The sequence below is a fragment of the Dermochelys coriacea genome, chromosome 7, assembly GCF_009764565.3.
Source record: "Dermochelys coriacea isolate rDerCor1 chromosome 7, rDerCor1.pri.v4, whole genome shotgun sequence".
Classification (NCBI taxonomy): Eukaryota; Metazoa; Chordata; order Testudines; family Dermochelyidae; genus Dermochelys; species Dermochelys coriacea.
This window is the reverse complement of record NC_050074.1, coordinates 928809-949807: the sequence shown is the minus strand read 5'-3', so window position 1 is coordinate 949807 and position 20999 is coordinate 928809. Positions and strand designations below refer to the sequence as shown.

The 20999-nt window shown below is 60.2% G+C and overlaps 1 protein-coding gene across 4 annotated transcripts; it reads left to right on the top strand.

Moving 5' to 3' along the window:
- The first annotated feature begins 7203 nt into the window (after positions 1-7203).
- On the top strand, positions 7204-20318 carry PRRT3 (proline rich transmembrane protein 3). Of its 4 annotated transcripts, none has more exons than XM_043519226.1 (4): positions 7204-7297; positions 11088-12646; positions 12892-13023; positions 15172-20318. In XM_043519226.1, exons 2-4 carry the CDS (start codon positions 11110-11112, stop codon positions 17184-17186), a joined length of 3684 nt encoding a protein of 1227 aa, XP_043375161.1. In that variant the 5' UTR covers positions 7204-7297; positions 11088-11109; the 3' UTR covers positions 17187-20318. The 4 variants fall into 4 exon arrangements, with proteins under 4 accessions (XP_043375161.1, XP_038264623.1, XP_038264622.1 ...); XM_038408695.2 differs by having other exon boundaries at positions 7210-7304; XM_038408694.2 differs by lacking the exon at positions 7204-7297 and adding an exon at positions 7312-7433.
- Positions 20319-20999: the final 681 nt, after the last annotated feature.

Genomic DNA, 20999 nt, shown 5'->3' with positions numbered 1-20999 from the left:
CTTTGTACTAATAACAATGGTGCATATTTGTCAGCCTAGTGGCATAATGCTGCCCTCAGGCAGACGGTGGGCAGAGAGGGCTTTTTAAGGTCCACATCCTTCTGCTTTTTGGCCCCATTTGCTGCAGCTGCCTGTGTGGGGCACTGTGGCTAAGCAGAGTGGGGCTGGCAGTCTTTCCCCTCCTGCCAAGGCGTGGCCCTCAGAGGCTCTGTGCATGAGGCGAGTCAGGGTGCAAGTGTAACCCACACACATCCTGGGTGTGGTGCTCTGACCCCTCTGGTCTGCTACAGCCTGAGCTATGTGCTATGTGGCTTTTCGCTCATGCAGTAGAGGCTCCTGTATTTAGCTCCAGAGGTCCCAGGTTCAATCCCACTCACTGACGACGGGGGTCTGTTGGTGTTACACAAGGCAGAATCTTGGGGATCAGAAGGGATGCTGAGGGCTAGTAACTAGCAGTAGCAATGCTGCAGAGGTGGGGTCCTGCTGGGCACCTCGTTGTGAGGTCAGGGTGTCAGGAAGGGATCACTTTGAGGTTTGGCCCTCCTTCCTACCTACACATGCAGCTGATAACTTCACCAGAGCCGTGCATCTGCAGAGACCTCACTTGCCTATTGTTTAATTGCCAGCTGAAGTGACACTGGTATTATGTTTCCATGGTAATATGTATGTCAGTGCTGTTATTTTGGGGGCTAAGAATGTCTATACAAAGGAAAACAAAATAAGAAACCTTGTCAGGTTTGTCAGGTTTAGAAAGTTTTCTGCTATTGAAAGTAAAGAAAATGTTACCAAACATTTCCCACTCTTCTCCCCTGCCCTTACACACTGGGGTGAAACACTTGGGTTATGTGTTCTCGTGGCCTCCGTGCTGGAAAGCCCAGCAACTGACTCCAAACTCTGCCCTGAAATCCAGAGTACAAGCTAGAGTCTTACAGTGCATCTTCACTATAGCACCCTTTGGCTGTGTACCGGGTCCCTGAATCCCAGCCCCCAGTCTGACAGCCCCACCCCCTCCACCTGGGGCTGACATTTTGATTGTCCTTTCACTATAATGAACACAAGGCTTGGACCCGGCAGGTTCTTTATAGCAAGGGTGTTCTGTGCTTGGTATGAGGCCATCCGGTCCCAGTCTAGAGGACTACACAAACCAGTCCCTGCAAAGCCCAGGGGGCTGCATCCTGGGAGAAGGTGGAACATCTGGAAAAACAATGTGAGTTGCTGCAGAGAAGACAGCAGAGCTGAGCACTTGTCATTCCCACCATCCTCCGGGGGAGCTGGGCCTGCTCAGCGCCTCTGAAAAGCAGGCCAGTGACAATTCAATGCTGTGCTGTTAGCAGGGATCACTGGAGATGACCCAAATGTTTGTTGATTGATTACTAAGTATGCAGGCAGCTGTCTGCAAAGGGTGGGAGTGCGTGCGCTTCATTTCTCACTGCAGAGGGCTCAATTAAACTTGTTCCATGGTTACAAACAGCCTGGCACAAGCTGCAGATGAATGATGTGTGTCTATGCATTGTTCTGCACTTCCCCCAGCAATGTAGCCTAGGTGTGGGGCTCTCTTTGCTGGCTGGGTCTAGCCTTTGCCACTTCTACCTCCTTTTGCAGCCTCTCAGAACTGATTGCCATGCTGCCCGTCCACGTGCATGGCCCACGGCTAGGCCCTGTGGAACGGAGAGCACTCCCGCATTTCCAATGCCAGGGAGAACGTCCTGGCATGGCTACAGAAATGAGAGATGGAAAGGGCTTTGCTCAGCTCTGCTCCTCTCTCCCCTGCCACTGCCCAGACAGGGTCAATCCCTGCAGTTAATGCTCTAGGGCAGTTTTCAGGGGCGCATTAATCAGGGTTGCCAGCTCTAATAAGCACTGTGACTTTGGCCTTATTTGTGGACTGTCTCACAGGGATGTGAAAATCTGCGGTCTTTACCAGATTTGAGAGAGACAGAGAGACTGACCAGCAGCCTTGTGGAAGGTGCACTACTAAATAGAAGCCCCTTATGCCACGAGCTCTATCTTGTTTCAGTTTTCACCAAGAGGGTTGGTGGCGATTGGACATCTAACATAGCGAATGCCAGTGAAAATGAGGTAGGATCAGAGGCTAAAATAGGGAAAGAACAAGTCAAAAATTACTTAGACAAGTTAGATGTCTTCAAATCACCAGGGCCTGATGAAATGCATCCAAGAATATTCAAGGAGCTGGCTGAGGAAATAGCTGAGCCATTAGCAATTATCTTTGAGAAGTCTTTGAGAGATTCCAGAGGACTGGAAAAGGGCAAATATAGTGCCCATCTATAAAAAGGGGAATAAGGAAAACCTGGGGAATTACAGACCAGTCAGCTTAACTTCAGTATCCGGAAAGATAATGGAGCAAATAATTAAGCAATCAATTTGCAAACACCAAGAAGTTAATAAGGTGATAAATAACAGTCAGCATGGATTTGTCAAGAACAAATTGTGTCAAACCAACCTGACAGCTTTCTTTGACAGGGTAACAAGCCTTGTGGATGGGGGGAAGCAGTAGAAGAGGTATATCTTGATTTTAATAAAGCTTTTGATACAGTCTCACACGACCTTCTCATAAACAAACTAGGGAAATGCAACCTAGATGGAGCTACTATAAGGTGGGTGCCTAACTGGTTGGAAAATCATTCCCAGAGAGTAATCAGTGGTTCAGAGTCATGGTGGAAGGGCATAACGAGTGGGGTTCTGCAGGGATCAGTTCAGGGTCTGGTTCTGTTCAATATCTCCATCAATGATTTACATAATGACACAGCAAGTTTGCGGACAATACCAAGCTGAGAGGGGTTGCAAAGTGCTTTGGAGGATAGGATTAAAATTCAAAATGATCTGGACAAACTGGAGAAATGGTCTGAAGTAAAAAAGGATGAAATTCAATAAGGACAAATGCAAAGTACTCCATTTAGGAAGGAACAATCAGTTGCACACATACAAAATGGGAAATGACTGCCTAGGAAGGAGAACTGCGGAAAGGGATCTGGGGGCCATAGTGGACCACAAGCTAAATAGGAGTCAATAGGGTAATGCTGTTGCAAAAAAAGCAAACATCCTTCTGGGATGTATTAGCAGGAGTATTGTAAGCAAGACACGGGAAGTAATTCTTCTGCTCTACTCCACATTTGTTAGGCCTCAACTGGAGTATTGTGTCCAGTTCTGGGTGCCACATTTCAGGAAAGATGTGGACAAATTGGAGAAAGTCCAGACAAGAGCAACAAAAGTGATTAAAGGTCTAGAAAACATGACCTATGAGGGAAGATTAAAAAAGTTGGGTTTGTTTAGTCTGGAGAAGAGAAGACTGAGTGGGGACATGAGAACAATTTCCAAGTACATAAAAGTTTGTTACAAGGAGGAGGGAGGTAAATTATTCTCGTTAACCTCTGAGGACAGGACAAGAAGCAATGGGCTTAAATTGCAGCAAGGGCGGTTTAGGTTGGACATTAGGAAAAACTTCCTACCTGTCAGGGTGGTTCAGCACTGGAATAAATTGCCCAGGGAGGTTGTGGAATCTCCATCATTGGAGATTTTTAAGAGCAGGTTGGACAAACACCTCTCAGGGACGGTCTAGATAATACTTAGTCCTGTCATGAGTGCAGGGGACTGGACTAGAGACTTCTCGAGGTCCCTTTCAGTCCTATGATTCTATGAATGGCCCCAGTCTAAGATGGACTCCACCCCATGGCGGGATGGGAGCTGGGTCAGCAGGTTGGAGCAGGCGGGCTGGGAGTCAGGACTCCTGGGTTCTGTTCCCAGCTCTGGGATGGGGTTAGAGCCTTGGGTCAAGACTCTTGAGTTCTTGTCCCAGCTCTGCCAGTAACTCTCCAGTGATGTTGGCCAAGTCCTTTCCTCCCTCTGTGCCTTAGTTTCCCCATTTGAAAGATGGTGCTAGAAGCCCTGTCCTTCCGAACTCCAGGACACAGCACTCTCTGACCCCCTGGCCAGAGCGGAGAGGTACACAGGTCCAGCAGAACTAGTGCTTTATGCTGATTTCTGCTGGCTGTCCCTATGCAGGGGCCCAAACTGGGTCTGTGTGCTCTGCCCCACCACCCCGTCTGCTCTGCCCTCCCCTCCCCCTCTGAGCACCGCTCTCCCCTCTTGGCTCCCAGCCTCCCCTGCACTGATCCCTTGGGATTAGTTGCCAGGCCCCTCTGAAGCCGGCAGCGCCTCTGGCATTGCCCAGCGCTGGGCTCACAGCCCCTGCCAATCACATGCTCTGCAAATCCCTTGGAGATTGGGGTCATGGGGCTCTGCTGGGCGGCTGCACGGAGGGCGGGGGCGGGGCCGGGAGCAGCTGTGCTGTGGGGTGAGACACAATTTGCAGAGGTCTGTGGGTCTCCTGTGGGTCCTTGAGGGGCCCAGGTGCTGCCCACGCCTCCCCCAGCCAGCTCCCAGCTGCTCTTCTGCCTGAGATCCAGGTTGGGTCCGTGTCTCCTCCGTGCTAGGGGGGGTGGGGGCACTCATGGGGGAGATGCCCATTTCCCAGGGGCAAGGGCCGCAGGAGGGGGAGGTGCCCTCTTCCTGGGGTGCTAGTGGGTGTCTGTGGCTCTGTGCCCTGACCTGCCTAGTGAGGAGAAAGGGCTCGGTGCCCAGGGCATCCCCTGTGTCTGGGGCAGGTCCTGAGCTGGGAGCTTGTCCCCCAGCCCCTCCTGGCAGGTAGTAGCTCTGTGCCCTCACCCCTCTCAGCTGAGCCAGGTCTCAGGGCTCTGCCACAGGAGTAGACATCACACCCCCATTGCGGGGTGCATGGCAGGCAGACTGCCCTGACTGTAACCACTAGACAACACTGCTCCCAGAGCCAGGCCAGCGCAGGAATCCTGCTCTCCGACATTCCTCCCGTGACACCCTCCACACACAGGCAACTGCCTCGTCCTCCCCCATTGCTCCCGTGCCCCAGGGGACGAGGGTCTAGGCTGTAGAGTGGCAGGGCTGGAAAATAGCATGGGAGCATGTGAGTAAGGATTGGCCCAGGGCACACACTCGGCTGGGCAGGTACCCGGAAAGCTGGTGTTGCCTAAGGGCTGAGTGCCTGACAGTGCCACCTACACTGTGTGTGTGCACGCTGGGAGGGGTGTGCACATTGGGGGTGCGCATGGGGGTGTGAGTATGTGTGCAGGTGTGTGTGTGCACAGGGGTATGTGTGAGCGCAGGGAGAGGGGGTGCACACATGGGGTGTGAGCGCACGGGGGGTGCGCATGGTGGTGTGTGAGAGCAGGGGGGTGCATGTGGGGGGGTCAACAGGTGTGCGTGTGTGTGTGCAGGAATAAGCACGTGTGTATCTACACGCATGTGGGGGGGTGCACTCAGGGCATGAGCGTGCAGGGGGATGAGTGGGTGTGCGTGTGCAGGAATAAGCACTTGTGTATCTACACACATGTGGGGGGTGCTGAAGTTTCTGTGAGGCTACACGAGTGGAGGAATTGCAGTTGTTGACATGATGTTCTTTTGCCACTGCCTGTTTGCCAGGTGTGTTGCGTTGCAGGGTGGGTGTTGTTTGCCCCTTAGGCACTACTGGGGCCCTGCACTGCAGCAGCCGGGGGGAGACTGTGTCAGCTCCAGCCAGCCCAGGTCCTTGTCTGAGAAACGAATCATCCAGACAACAGCTGGTACCTGAAGGTGCAACATTCGCTCCTTGGGGGACCAGCTGCGTCAGGCCCTGAACTGCAGGTCACCTTCCCCGTGGGGTCACGGAGCTCCGCACTGCTCCCCTCTACTGGTGGGCTCAGCTCCAGCTCTTGCATGCGACGACCTACGAAGAGGGCAGGAGCTGCTTGTTTCCCCTGCGGCAGCCCCCGCTCAGGGCTGGCCACGCTGGCAGGGCGGCATGGGCAGGCAGTCTGTCCTGTAGACACACAGCTCCGTTCTCCAGGGCCTGGCACTACAGTCCCCCATTTGTAAATGGCAGGGTTAGAAGTGAATTGTTTGCAAATTATCTCACACAGGCTGCAGCCCAGGGGTCCCGCCACAGAATCCGCTTCTTCCCGGATTCCCTAGGACTGTGGCCTGCTAACCCTATGGGGAGGTGGGGGCTCTGGCCTGCTCACTGACCTACACGACCATTACACAGCCCCTCAGGCAGCCTGGGTTTGCAGTGCAGACACACCCGGAGTGTCACAGCTAATCACAAGGTGGACAGATTGTTCAGCAGAAGTAAACACGTATTTCATGGTGCCTTGGCCCATTAGTGCCTCTCTCCTCACAGGACAACGAGGGCATTAGTGGGGTTCCGCTTGTGTCTTTCTTAAACCCATGAGTTTTAGTGTCTAGCAAAGTGGGGAATTGACGCTTCCCGGCTCTGCTCTTGAAGGTTCTGGGCAGGCTCCTTGGAGGAGGAGGGCCGAGAGGTCAGACATGGAGGGATCATTTGGGGAAGTGTTTTCCCCCAAGCCATGGCGGAGTCTTATTTTTTATCATTTTCCTGTGAGTGCCTTCGAAACCCCAGTGACTGTCTGAGCTCAGAGCTGGCACTAGGGCGCTGAATGCCCTGGGCGAGGTGCCCATATGTTGTATGCTGGCGGGTGTTCATCAGTGTACCAGTGGAGATGTGGCTGCAGGTTTTGCCTCTGTCCTGGCAGGGTCTGGTGCTGCGCTGAGTCAGCGCATCCTGACTTGTGGGGGGGGGGCTTCTGATGATGAGCTTGGGGGGTTGTTTGCAGGCCGGAGAAGGGGGTTGGGAAAGATTTCTTTCCGGATTGGGTCCTTATCGCGTACGGCTTGTAATTGTTCAATGACACCCCAGATGGGCTCCTGTGGCAGGCAGCAGTGGTCAACTAAGGGGGTGCAGCCAGCAAGTTTGGATTTCTTCCCTATATTAAAGCAGGTTCTTGCTGCCCCCTTCCATGATGTGATCTGCTTCTTGGGTGGGGGGGGCGAGAATCCTTTTGGTGAGGGCAGCTTTAAGTGCAAGTCACCCATTTAGACAGACAGATGGGCAGAAAGAAAGACGGAGCTGGGCAGACATCCTTAAACCCTGTCCAAACCCTGGGATCCCCCTCCCCAGAGCTCTGCCGGTGCCCCTCGCTCCCGACCCGCAGCCCCCTGCCAGCCCAGCCCTGCCCCCCAGCCCTGCCGGTGCCCCCCGCTCCCGACCCTCTAGCCCACCGCCCCTGGGCCCTCCATATGCCTCAGTCCCCCTCCTTTCTACCCCCCCGTTGCTCCGGCTCGGGGCAGGTTGAAGCCCACGTGGCCCGTGACTAATCCCGGCGCGGGGGGGCCCGGCCCGGCCCAGTAGCAGCTGGTGCCGCGGCACGTGACTGAAGCGACCCGGGATCCCCAGCAGCGCCGGAGCCAGGTGCCAGGTGAGGGGCTGGGGGCGGGAACCGGCCGGGGGGCCCCGCCACGGTGATGGGCGCGGTTGGTCCGGCGGGGCCGGGCCGGGCGCTTCTGCGCTTGGCGTCGCTGCGGAGCCGCAGGAGCGGAGGCCCCAGGTGAGGGGAGGCGGCCCCGGGGGGGTCTGTGCTGCCCCCCCCCGAGGGGGCCGGGACTGGGGCGGGCCGAGCTGGGCACTGGCCCCTGCTTCTGCCGGGCGGACGGGGGGGTGGGGGTTGCACTGGGGGGATGGGAGATGCGAGGGATGGGGGGGTTATGGGGCAGGAAGGGGGTTGTGTGGGAATTGCACTGGGGGGATGGGAGATATGGGGGTTATGGGGCGGGGGGTTATGGGGCAGGAAGGGGGTGTGCACGTAGCATGGGGAGGGATGGGAGATGCGGGGGGTGAGGGGATGGGGGTTATGAGGCAGGAAGGGGGGTGGAAGTTGCACTGGGGGATGGGAAATATGGGGGTTGTGAGACAGGAAGGGGGAGTGGGAATTGCACTGGGGGGATGGCAGATATGGGGGGTTATGGGGCAAGAAGGGGGGTGGAAGTTGCATTGGGGGGATGGCAGATATCGGGGGTTATGGGGCAGGAAGGGGGGGTGGGAGTTGCACTGGGGGGATGGGTTTCAGAGTAGCAGCCGTGTTAGTCTGTATTCGCAAAAAGAACAGGAGGACTTGTGGCACCTTAGAGACTCACAAATGTATTTGAGCATAAGCTTTCGTGAGCGACAGCTCACTTCATCGGATGCATTTGGTGGAAAAAACAGACCTCTGTATTTTCCACCAATTGCATCCGATGAAGTGGGCTGTAGCTCACGAAAGCTTATGCTCAAATACATTTGTGAGTCTCTAAGGTGCCACAAGTCCTCCTGTTCTTACTGGGGGGATGGGAGATGTGGGGGATGGGGGGATTATGGGGCAGGAAGGGGGGTGTGGGAGTTGCATGGGGAGGGATGGGAGATGCAGGGGATGGGGGCTTATGGGGCAGGAAGGGGGGATGGGGGGATCTGGCACGTTCTCCTGGTGAGGTCATACAGCATCCTAGCCCCTGGGGACAGCTCAGCGCTGACTCAGCCCAGCCACGCTGTTTGTGAACGCTGAGCTAATGCCTGGGTGTGCTCCCCGCACGCTCCCCGCCCAGCAGCCCCCCACTGCCCTGCTGGGCACATTCTAGCCAGCTTGGGCCTTGGGTGCACACCAGGCCCAGGGCTGCTGGAGAGAGGCAGAAAACAGAGTCTGAGAAAAGTGAGGCTGGAAGGGACCTGGAACGGTCGTCAAGTGCAGCCCCCGCGCTGGGGAAGGGCTAAGTAACCCCAGACCCTCCCTGGCGGGGGTTTGTCCAACCTGTGCTCAAAACCCTCCAGTGACAGGGATCCCACAGCCTCCCCTGGAAGCCTATTGCAGAGCTTAGCTCCCCTCAGAGGGAGAAAGGGTTTCCGAATATGTGCCCGAGATCTCCCTGGCTGCAGATTGAGCCCATCACTTCGTGTCCTGCCTTCCGTGGACATAGAGAACAATTGATCCCCGTCCTCTTCAGAACAGCCCTTAACAGACATGACGACTGTTCTCAGGTCCCCCTCAGTCCTCGTCTCTCCAGGTTGACAGGTCCTGGTTTTAAACCTTTCCTCACAGGGCAGGTTTTCTAAACCTTTCATCATTTGCATTGCTCTGCACTGGATTCTCACCAGTTTGTCCACATCTGCCCTACACTGCGGCCCCCAGACCTGGACACGAACCCCCACTGAGGCCTCGCCAGTGCCGAGCAGAGCTGGACAATCACCTCCTGTGTCTGACACACTCCAGCTAATGCCCCAGAATGACACCAGCCCTTCTCCCAGCTGCAGCTGGAGGCTGATGTGCAGTGCAGGACCCCCAGGTGTGGGGCCAAGAAGGGCAGCACCAGCCCTCGCTAGCTATACACCTCACCTCAGAGCTTCCAGGCCAGCCCCACCATAAGCTGGGAATTCCCCGGTGGTCCGAGCTGGCAGCCACTGCTCTCTTCGCATCTTTGCTGGCTGACTATCCTCTTGCTCTGAGATGTGGGGCGAATGGTACTGCTGGGCTGGGCTCCATGGCTACGGGGACAGTAGCGCCAAAGCCAAGCTGCTGATGGCAGCATTTACCTGGCCTAAAACCTGCCATGCCCACCAGAGACAGCCTGGGCCCAGCTGGAAACAGGCCAGAGAGAGGAGGGGCGTGGGGCATCCCTGGCCAGCCTGGCCCGGCGGCTGGGCAGTGAGAGCTGGGGCATGGCATGTGCATGCGTGAGGGCAGTGTCTCACCGTGTTGCAGGCAGAGACTCTGTGTGCAGCTGTGGGGCAGCAAGGATATCAGGTGTGGGTGATGTGTGGGGCAGGGAGGGGGAACCCATCACTCCAATGGGAGTTCGCGCTGCCCAGGACATGTCAGAGGGCAGGGGAGAAGAGCCTGGCTTGGCTGGAGACTCTGTCATTCAGCAACAGGTCTGGGTGTTCATCCCACTGCAGACCTCAGCCCTAGCCCTTTGGGGGCAGCCCTGGCCCCACAGGATGTCGAGGGCAGAGGCAGGGTCAGCAGTGTCCAGTGCTTCAGCCATGGTGCTGGTCCCCCCTACCCGGGCACTCCCAGACCCTGCACTGCCCCAAGATACCCGTGAGAGAGGCCAGACTGGGTCAGACCAAGGGTCCATCCAGCCCAGTGTCCTGTCGGCCAACATTGGCCAGTGCCAGGTGGCCCAGAGGGGCCTGTACAGAACAGGTAACCATCAAGTGATCCCTCCTCTGTCGCCCATTCCCCGTTTCTGGCAAACAGAGGCCAGGGACACCCTCCCTGCCCATGTCAGGCCAGGCCCCGCATTGCCTGGCACAGGCCCTGGGCAGGAGGTGCCTGGGGCTGGAATTCAGGATGCCCCAGGCCTGTGCTGAGCCTGCTAGCCCTGTGGCGGGGAAGGGTTAACAGCTGTTTCCGATCAGGTGTGCTGGGCTCCATTAGCTGTGCCTGAGCATCCCCATCACCGGGCTGCTGCTGGAGCTGGAGGATGCTGCCAAGGTGAACTTGGCCCTGGGCTGCCAGGGGAGAGGGGCCGTGGCCTCAGGCTGGCACATCCCTGCCCACGGGCTGTGGTGCCTCGAGGCAGCCAGCTGCAACTCCTGTGCCCCTGCGTGGCGGCCCCAGGGCTAGCTGTCTCTTCCAGCTGGCTGGGGGTGGCCTGCGCAGGGCATTGCTGCAGGGAAGTGCACAACAGGGTGGTGGCTGTGCATGGCACCCAGCGGGACCCTCCCCAAGGAGGACTGATCCCCACCCCTAGTGGTCCCACTGCCCCCACCTGCGCGTGCTGGCTCTGCAGCAGTGGGTGCCATGGGCACTGTGGTGGGAGCTGAGGCCTTGAGCCCAGCCCTGCAGTAGGGGCTGCTAACAAGGTTCCTCCGGTGGGGAGGGGAACCCTGGGGAAGGAACAACAGGCCTGAGCGTCCCCTTTTCCGGGGCCATGGGCAGGCCTCCTTCTCAAGAAGCTGCCTGGTCCAGCTGGGGAGGCTGGTGCCCAGAGTTTTGGCAGGCAATCCAGCAGCTGGGGGTCCTCGCAGCATCCAGAAGAGCAGATGTTGGGGGCACATGCAAGCTGGGGGTGCTCCTGCATGTGTGCATGGCTCCTGGCTCTGCCTCCTTTGCAGACACCCGTAAGTTGGCTGCAAGGCCCGACCTGTCCCCGAGAGTGGAGGGCTGCCCGGGCTGGCTGCTCACTTGCGGCCAGCTCGCCCTGAGGCTGCCTCTTGCTTTCCCTTGCAGGGTGAAGAGCGAGGAGTTTGCCATGGCGGCTGCAGTGCACCTCCTTGCCTGGAGCCTAGTCCTGGTGCCGGCGCTGCTCCCAGTCTCTCCCCTGCCCCACACCAGGCCGCAGGCTGCAGGAGCCTCCCTGGGCCCCAGCTGGGTACAGAAGCTGGCTGGGTGGCCCCTTCTGGGCAGCCCCTCCCAACAGGCTCTCTGGACCCGCCAGGCTCTGCCAGCCCTCTCCCCATTGGCTCTGGCTGCCCCTGGGGGGAGCCTGGTCTTCAGTGGGGCTGGGGAGCCAGACGATGAGCTGTCGCAAGGCTCCAGCCCTGGCCACTCTGCAGCCACCAGCCACGACTCGGGGACCTCTCCTGCCCCAGCAGAAAGCTCTGTTCTCCCACCCCCTGTATGGCCCCTGCTCCTGGGGGCTGATGACTCTTGGCAGATGCTGGAGGTGCCCCCGGCTCTGGGACCTGCTGGCACTGAGGGGGCTCGGGTCCCTGGCCCAGCCACTGCCACGTTCCAGGGACACACTGGACTTGGCTCGGGGAGCTGGCTCCTCACACCCGCACCTGGCTCCGGGGCTCTGCTGTCCCCTGGTTGGGCTCTGAGAAGCGGAGGCAGCCCGGCAGCCTTGGCTTTCGAGAGCAGAGAACTGCCCTCAGGCTCGGAGCCCAGGAGCCTGCAGCCAGCTTCCCCCAGCCCAGCCAGGCTGCCCGGGGCAGGGAGCGGCCCAGGCCCTGCTGGGCAGGACAGCCTGGGCACACCCAGGCCAACGGTGTCCACCGTCGCCTTGGCGGCCAGGCCAGGCTCCACGGCAGGAGCCAGCAGCGCCGAGTGGTGGCAGGCGGCAGACGCGGGTTCTGGGGGAGCGGGTCAGGAGGGCCGGCCTGTGAGCTGGGCTTCAGGGAAGGGGCAGCCTGTACCTAGGGCCAATGCCCCCTGGGAACCGCTGGAGCATGCCTGGGGAAAGGGCCAGGCTTCCTACACTCAGGGTTACTCCCTCTCTCAGCGCAGGGGCAGCACCCTCCCTCCCTGGGGTGATGCCCCGGGGCTGCTCCCGTACCCAACGGGCAGGGATGGCCAGCCTCAGCCAGAGGCGCGGTGGGTCCCTGGAGCCAGCCTGGCTGCCCTGCCTGCTGCTACCTCCCAGCCGCAGCAGACGGCGGGAGCAGGGGGCTCCGTGGCCGGTAGGTGGCCTGGTCTCGCTCCTGCTGTGCTCAGCGCTGGCCGACTGGAGCTTGGGGATGGAGCCTGGGAGCTCCCGCCAGGCCTGGCTCCAGTGCAGGGCCGCCTGACAGAGCCGGCTCCCCCGGCACAAGGGAGCCCCGCCTGGAGGCTCACCCCAGCCCGGGCAGAGGGGGCCATGCTGGAAACCAGAGCCCCGGCCTGGACAGAGGGGCTCTCGGCTCATCAGAGAAGCACTCGGCGGGCAGTGCCCGGATCCGCGACCCAGCCACCGCACCTCCCCGGAAAAGCTGCTCCTGGTGCAGAACAGGGACTGGAGCACCCCCACGCCAGGCCTGCCCTCCACACCAGCCTGGGAACGTCGCCCGCCCCAACGTCTCCTCGCCCAGGTACGTGTGACCAGCCCTGGGCTCCCTGTGGCTGGTGGGGGCTGCTCCCAGGGGTCCCCTCTCCTCCCTCCTTTGGAACCCCAGGCACCGCACCATGTTCCCACAAGCCTTCTGCCACCCCCTGGCCCCTCTGCCAGAGGCACCGGGACGCCCTGTTGCTGTGGGCGAGCGAGGCTGTGTCTGCACGGCTGTGGGGGCAGCAGGTGCAGCCACCTGAGGCCCCCGGGCCCTTGGTTCTGTTTCAGGGGCTGCAGCAGAGGAGGAGATTGGGGCCCCGCAGCAAGTCCGGGGAGCTGTGGACCCAAGGGCCCCCGTGAACAACACCTCCACGGCCACCTCTGCCCCCAACCTGCTGCCTCCGGGGACCAGGCACTCAGGTGATGGGGGACCCCGCCCCTGTGACTCAGCCAGCCCTTTTCTCCCACCACCATGGACGGCTGGGCCCGGGGGTTGCCCCTGGCAGGGCCTGGGCACTGGGGGCTCAGAGATGGCCCCAGTGGGTCCCAGACAGCCCAGTCCTACCTAGCCCTGCGGGGACTAAGATTGCCGAGTTTAGAGGCGCTCCTCGGGGGGGCTGCTGGGACCTGCCTTGCGAGGTGCCCGTGGGAATGTCTAGGTGCTCTCCACCTGGCACCTCTGGGGTGGGGCAGGGGCAAGCCCTGGCAGCCTGAACGCCCGCAGAGCAGGGAGGTTCGTCAGAGGCCTGGCCCGGACAGGAGCTGTAGGGCCGGCTGGGCTTTGGCCCCCAGCCAGGCAGTCTGGGTGCTCCCCCCCATGGGCGGTTAGGCCAGAGCATGGCTGGACCCTGGGGGTCACAGGGGGCACTGATGCCGTCAGAAGCACCAGGCTGTCCCTAAGGGGATGGGGGGGGGCAGGGAGCAGCTATATCTGGCTGGGGCTCAGTGACAACTTCCATCAGGGCTGTGACCAATGATGGCGCCTAATCCCCTCCCCCCCATGGGGATCAGCGCTGGCTCCCGCCTGCACCCCCATCCCCCCATCTGGTTGGGCTTCCAATGGACCCTGATCCTGCCTGGGACAAACCCTCATTCCTGGGGCCTGCAGCCCCTACGGTTCCTGGGGGGTGGCCCTGAGTACAGGCCTGGCCCAGCACTCACGCTCTGCATGCCTGGCCCTGGACCCAATTCTCCCATCTCTGTGATGGGAGCAGCCCTTTCCTGCTGCCCCCAAAAGCCATGGGCAGGAGGTGCCCCACATCAGGGCTGCCTGCAAGAGCCCTATGGGGGCAGGACCAGGCCTTGCCCAGGTGCTGGGAACAGAAGCAGGTGGAAGCAAATGCGAGCCAGGGCTGGGGACAGGCTGGGTTGGAGCCAGCTCTGCCGAGCGGGAGCCGGAGCTGGCAGTGCCGGGACCTGGGCCAGAGACAGGGAGCAGGCCCCCCCTTGTGCAGAGCATGGGTGCAATGCGGGGGTCTGGCCAGTTCTGACTGGCCCCCAGCACCCTGGGCATGGGGAACGCCCGGGCACAACCAGAACCTGAGCAGGGCCGCGCTCTGGGGAGTGGGGGCCAGTTACTCACAGGGGCTTGGCAGTGGAGGCACTTGGGCTGCGTGCCCAGAGGCCGGCGGGGGGAGGGGGATGTGAATGGTCCAGCCCCAGGGGATTCCCCCCAATGCAAGACAGGGCTTGGCCCAAAGTCCTCAGCGAGCTGGTGGGGGGAGCGGAGCTGGGCTCCCTGCTGGTGATGGGCTCGGCCTTGCTGGGAGCAGGGACATCCTGCCCCATCCATGGGCAGCTGGCGACTGGCCCAAGGGCGCCTGGGGCTGAACTCGGCAGGGAGAGAAGGACAGAGCCCCTCTCCCTCTCTGCTCCCAGCAGGCCAATCTGGGGGGGCACTTGACCCCGCATGCCCCCCCTAAATGTCACATCTCTGCTGATGCCCCTCACTCCCGACCCGCAGCCCCTGCTAACCCAGCCCTGGGGTCTCTACTCCCTGCCAGTGTCCCTCTGTCTGCATTCCCGTGCTGGGGTGCAACAAGGCGATGGTGGGCCTCGAACAGGTGGAGGCAGGCTGCTGGGGTTTGGGGCTTTTAAATGGGTCAGCAGCGGGTCTGCCAGGGCAGGGGCTGTTCCCCCTCCCCCCCGCCTGCCCCAGCACTCAGGTATCTCCCACTGCAGCCCCATGCCCCTTGCTGCTCCTGCTGGTGCCCAGCTCCGTTGGGAGGGCTGAAGGGCCATAACAGGCAGCCCACGGGACGGGTGAGGGGCTCAGGCTGCTGTATGGCGAACCCCGGCACCAGCTGATTGGAAGCTGCTGCAGGATGCAAGTTGCGATGGCAACGTGGATGCAAGGAATGGGACTTGGATGCAGGGAGCCTGGCCTGCTCCTGTATCTGCTGGCAGAGCCATACAGAACGGGCACAGAGACCAGGGGGTGGGGTAAAGGGTCCAGGGGCCCCTGGGCCCGGAGAGGGCTAGTGGGTGGGGAGCAGCCCAGCTGTGGGATGTTCTGCAGGGAGGTGGCACACGCTGCCCTGGTGACAATGTGCTCCTTGCTGTTTGCAGATGGGACCCAACCTCCTGGCCATGGCAGCACCATGGCCCCTGTGCCCACCTCGCCCCAGCCCCCAGCCACTCCCCGGCGGGGCCTGATCAGAGTCACCACCCAGCGAGCTCTCCAGCGCCCCCCTCTGCCCGAGCCTGGGCCCAGCCTCCCAGCTGTAGCGCCTGCCTCCAGCCCACCCTGTCTCCGTGCCAGCGGGGCCTGCAGCCTCCTGCAGCCTAACCGGACGCTGCTGCGCTGGGCCGACCTGCAGCACACGCTCGGCTTTGCCTGGGAGCTGCACCTCTATGGCACCAGCACCCTCTTCCTGCTGCTCAGCCTGCTCTGCATGGCCAGCCTCATCAGCTCACCCATCCTGGGCCTGCCCCACCTGCCCTACACCCTGGGCGCCAGCGCCCTGCTGCTGGGCGTCGGCCTGCTCCGTGCCACCTTCCTCCTCGCCGACCCCTACGGCGCCAGGGCCAGGCTGCCCGCCCCGGCGGTGCGGCTGCTCTACAACGCGCCCTTCCCGCTGCTGCTCAGCGCCTTCGCCCTGCTGCTGCCCCTGCGCATGGCCCAGCGGCTGCTGCTGCCGCGCCCCCTGCGGAGCCTGCCCCTGCTGACCGCGCTGGCCTCGCTCCAGAGCACCGTGCTGCTGGGCGCCGACCTGCTCTCGCCCCTGCTGAGCCCCATACTGGGCATGGGGCTGCACCTGCTCTCCTGCATCTGCGGCACCTCCCTGCTGCTGGCCAACCTGGCTGCGTACTGGCAGCTGCGGCCTGGCAGGCCAGGCGAGGCCCAGCGCGTGTCGCTCGGCTGTGAGGAGCCCCGGGAGCTGCCTGGGCATGGCGGGGCTCTCCAGGGCCTAGGCCCCTGCCCGCGGGTGCTGCTGGGGTGCAGTGCTCTGGGGCTGCTGTGCTGTGGGTTCCAGGTATACGGGGCCCTGTGGCTGGGGGGGGTGCTGGGCCCCCCGGGGGAGTTCTCCTGGCCCTGGTGGTTCGTGCAGTTCTGGTTCCGGATCTGCGAGCTGCTGCTGGCCTTCGCCCTGTGCTTCGTGGCCTCGCACCCCTTCTGCCAGCGCTGCGGCTCTGCTGACCACACCTGCTGGGCCAAGCTCGTCCGCTACTTCTGCACCTACCGCAAGGCCGAGGGGCCCGAGTACCCCAACAGCTGCTACAACTGGGCCAACAGCGCGCAGGAGCAGGCAGCCAACGATAGCAGTGGCAAGGGCCTGATCCGCAACCCGCCCGAGCAGGTGCACCTGCAGGTGCTGAAGGACAGCAACGAGGTGAGGGTGACGGGGGCCTTCTCGGCTGGGGGCTCCCCCTCCTCGCTGTGCAGGCCTGGCATCAGTCCCACGTGCCCCACCGCCGCGCGCGTGGGGCACTCCCACACCAGCGTCTGCTTCGAGAGGGAGTCGGTGCTGTCGCTGGGGGCACTGGAGTTCCGCCCGCCCTCGCCCATCAACCTGAGCCGCAGCATCGATGAGGCCCTCTTCAAGGAGCACCTGGTGCGCGATAGCATCTTCCTGCACTCCAGCCTGCAGTGCCCCGGGCGCCTGGCGCGCCAGGACTCCTGCTCCTCGCTGCGCAGGAGCTCTGCCCTCCAGCCCACGGCTGAGCCGCTGCTGCCCGCCAAGGCCTGGCAGCGACGCAGCGGCGACCCTGACCAGTGGTACAGCCTGGCGCGCTGCAGCTCGCTCAGTGACCTGCCCTCCCAGAGCGCCAGCCTGCCCCCGAGCCAGGGCCTGCCCAGCGAGCCCCCCACCGAGGGTGCCATCTCAGGCAGCTCCCTCGACAGCTTCTCCAAGGGCTCCCTGAAGATCAGCTGGAACCCCTGGCGGCATGGCCTCTCCTCGCTGGAGAGCTTGCCCCAGGAGGAGACTCCCAGCCGGGCCCCGTTGCTCCCTGAGGAAGCCCCTGGGCCCAGCCCCACAGGAGGGGCCGGAGACTCTGAGTGTGAAGCCGGCAGGAGCTTCCTGGCACTCAGCAAGCAGGTGGATTCCCGCAGCCTGTCGAGTGACACCATTGAGCTGTGAGGGGCTGGGCCAGGGCAGGCCTTCGGCGCAGCGCCTAGGCCAGCAGCTGGAGCCCTGCCGGGGGCAGTGCCAGGGAGAGCCCACAACCGGCAGGCCCCCGCATGGCCCTGCCCTGTGCCAACCCCCCCCCGTCAGTGATGTTTATGTAGCTCTAGTTTCCCAGCTCAATTTTTGCACCTTGTTCCGGGCTGCACGGGGCTGGGCCAGCCCGGGATGAATCAACAGCGAGGGGGCAGGACGTGCTTTGCCAGCACACGCTGCAGAGCCAGGCCCGGGGGGGCAGCACTGGCTCTGGCTGAGCGAGGGCCTAGGCCAAGGCCAGGGAGGAGCCTCCTACCGAGCAGGCCCGGAGGTGGCGGGGGGGCATCAAGCCAGGGCTGTTACAGCATGGGGGGGACAGGTGGCCTTAGCCCTGCTGTGCCCATGGGTCCCACTTGGCTGAGCCCCCCACAGGCCAGACCCTAGGGAGAGGCTCTGGGGTGAGGTTGCCCCAGGAACAACACTGCACACGCACCACGGCACTGCAGCAGGAGCCACCAGCCCTGACCCTAAGGAGGCAGCCCCACCTAGCCCTCTCGGTGCATGCCAAGGGGGTGCCTGACCACTGCAGGGGGGGGGGGGCTGTTGCTGTGGGTCGGTTTGTGCCAAACACAGAAATAAACTGAGCCTCCCAGGCCCCCCGCAGTGCTGGAGCGATTCTTCCCAGGAGTAGGGTCAGCAGCTCCGGGCTAGGGGTAGCCTCTGCCCCACCCCAGGGACAGGTGCCAAATGCCTTGGGGCAGAGGCATCCCCATGAGCTACGCAGTTGCAAGGCGGGGAGGACAGGCCCTGCCAGTGCCTGGGAAGCTGAAGGAAGCAGCCCCACACTGTGGCCCAAGCCAGGGTGGCCTGGTTTACGGTGCCCCCACTCCTGCAAGCCCAAAGCTGGCCCAAGCCCCCCTTCCACCAGTCTCACAAGCTGTTTGCCCCAGGGCACAGCAGGGAGCAAGCGCCTCCAGGCCCGGGGCCACAGGGGGGAGTCTGGTACTCGGGCATCCCCTTCTGCCAGGGATGGGGGTCACAGGAGCTGGCCAGCAGAAGCCAGTGGGGGGCAGGTGCCCAGGGCCCCATGGCTATTCTGTCACCTGGACCCAGCATACACAGGGCTTGAACCTTCAGCTGGCCAAGCTAGTGCATAACCCACCCCTGGGAGCCCCTAGACACATGGGGGCCCTGGCTGCGCACAAGCTCCCCCCCCCCAATTGCTGGCACCCAGCAGGAGGTGGGTTCCTAACTTCCCCCCCCAAACTAGGGCTGCCAAGGCACTGACCTGCCAGGGAAAGGGCAGGCACTAGCAGGGGGGAGGGGACTAGTCTTGGATGCTGCCCCACCCACTGGGCTTGCTCACCCCACCTCCCCATTTGCCAGCCCCATCCAGTAGCCCCACACATGCTGAGCTGCCCCAGACCATGTTCCTGTAACACCAGGCACCCCTATGGGCTGGGGAGGGGTCTGGGCACAGGACTGTGTCTCTGGGGGGGGGCAGGGCAGGGCAGGGCTGTGTCTCTGGGGGGTGGCCCTTCTGGGTTTGCTAGGCCCAGGGAGACCCATCACAGGGCCACTCAGCTGTGTACCCCCCCCAAGCGTCTTTTGCCCTGGAGCACCAGCTCCCCTGCAGTCTGACTCTGACTACCCCACATACACAGAGCACCCCAGGGCCTCCTCCTTGCTCTCACTCCCAGGTATCTCTGCCATGCCTGGACCCCGGGCTGCAGTCCCCCCCAACAGGCCAAGGACCACAGCGCCCAGCCAGGCGTGAACACATTTATTTTCCTGAGGCAGACAGACAAACAGCCATGCCAGAGCCGGACAATGCAGCAGCCCTGGGCACGGACAAGGTTGGGGCCCGCTGGCTTGTGCCACCCCCACTGACAGCTCAAGGAAGGGGTGGGAAAGAGTGAGACTCGGGGTGGAAGCAGCTGGGCCTGGAGAGCACGCCCCTGCAGTGGAGTGGGGGCTCTCAGTTCAGAAAGAAACCAAGCTGGGGGGAGAAGGGGGCCCCATTCTGACTTGAGGGGGAAGCTCCTCAAAGACCCACAGCTGCCATGACCAGCCACTCCCACCCCAGTGCCCCTTGTTTTCCATCCCCCCTCCCTGCACTGCTGGTCTCCCCCAGCCCCAGCCCACTGACCCCATGAGCTCTGTTAAGCAGGCTCCTCCCATGCACCCCACCAGACTTCATGTGGGGGGCTGAGGGCAGGGCCTAGCCCCAGCCTGCACTCTGCAGGCCCCAGCCTTCTCTTTGTCAAAGCACATGTGGATCCCTGCCTGGTGCAGATGCCTCCAGCCAGTGCTTGGTGCCTCTGGTTGGCAGGGTGCCTACCCCACATGTGCAAACACTTCCTCTCTACCCCAGAGCAGCATGCACGTGCCCCGGCAGCAGAATTAAGGCAGGGCCTGTTCTTGGTTATACACCCCATGGACTGGTACAAATATAATCACAGTTAGCTCTTACCATTAACCCAGAAAAACTAATCACAATTTTTTAAATTGTGATTAATCACAATAGAATACCAATTGAAATTTATTAAATATAGTTGGATGTTTTTCAACATTTTCAAACATATTGATTTCTATTACCATTAATTAAATACCACCATTACCCACCATTGAAGCATGAAGGGACATATGAATTTTAGCACATCTGGCACATAAATATCTTGAATACACTGCTCACTTTATGTTATTTTTTAATTACAAATATTCACATGGTAAAAATGATAAAAAAGTATTTTTCAATTCACCTCATACAAGTACTGTAATGCAATCTCTATCACGAAAGTTGAACTTCCAATGTAGAACTATGTACAAAAAATGCATTAAAAAATAAACATGTAAAACTTTAGAGCCTACAAGTCCACTCAGTCCTACTTCTTGTTCAGCCAATCGCTCAGACAAACAAGTTTATCTCCTGCAAATGTAAACAATGCTGCCCACTTCTTGTTTACCATGTCACCTGAAAGTGAGAACAGGTGTTTGCATGAGACTTCTGTAGCCAGTGTTGTAAGGTATTTAGATGCCAGATATTTGTATGTCCCTTCGTGGTTCAGCCACCATTCCAGAGGACATGCTTCCATGCTGATGACACTCATTTAAAAAAAAAAAAAAAAAAAAGTTCATTAAATTTGAGACTGAACTCCTTAGGGGAGAATGGTATGTCTCCTGCTGTTTTACCCACATTCTACCATCTATTTCATGTTCTAGCAGTCTTGGATGATGACCCAGCACATGTAATTTTTAGAACACTTTCACTGCAGATTTGACAAAATGCAAAGAAGGTACCAACGTGAGATTTCTAAAGATAGCTACAGCACTCGACCCAAGGTTTAAGAATCAGAAGTGCCTTCCAAAATCTGAGAGGGACAAGGTGTGGAGCATGCTTTCAGAAGTCTTAAAAGAGCAACGCTCCAGTGTAAAAACTACAGAACCTGAACCCCCTAAAAAGAAAATCAACCTTCTGCTGGTGGCATCTGACTCAGATGATGAAAATGAACATGCATCAGTCTGCACTGCTTTGGATCGTTATTGAGCAAAATCTGTCATCAGCATGGATGCATGTCCTCTGGAATGGTGGTTGAAGCATGAAGGGACATACGAATCTTTAGTGCTTCTGGCACATAAATATCTTGCGACACCGGCTACAACAGTGCCATGAGAATGCCTGTTCTCACTTTCATGTGACATTGTGAACAAGAAGTGGGCAGCATTACCTCTTGGAAATGTAAACAAACTTGTTTGGCTGAGCGATTGGCTGAACAAGAAGTAGGACTGAGT

Coding starts and splice junctions, on each gene's coding strand:
- PRRT3 (XM_043519224.1), top strand. CDS start 10,789: ATGGGCAGGCCTCCTTCTCAAGAAGCTGCCTGGTCCAGCTGGGGAGGC. Junction 12,647..12,891: donor CCCAACGTCTCCTCGCCCAG/GTACGTGTGACC, acceptor GTTCTGTTTCAG/GGGCTGCAGCAGAGGAGGAG. Junction 13,024..15,171: donor TCCGGGGACCAGGCACTCAG/GTGATGGGGGAC, acceptor TGCTGTTTGCAG/ATGGGACCCAACCTCCTGGC.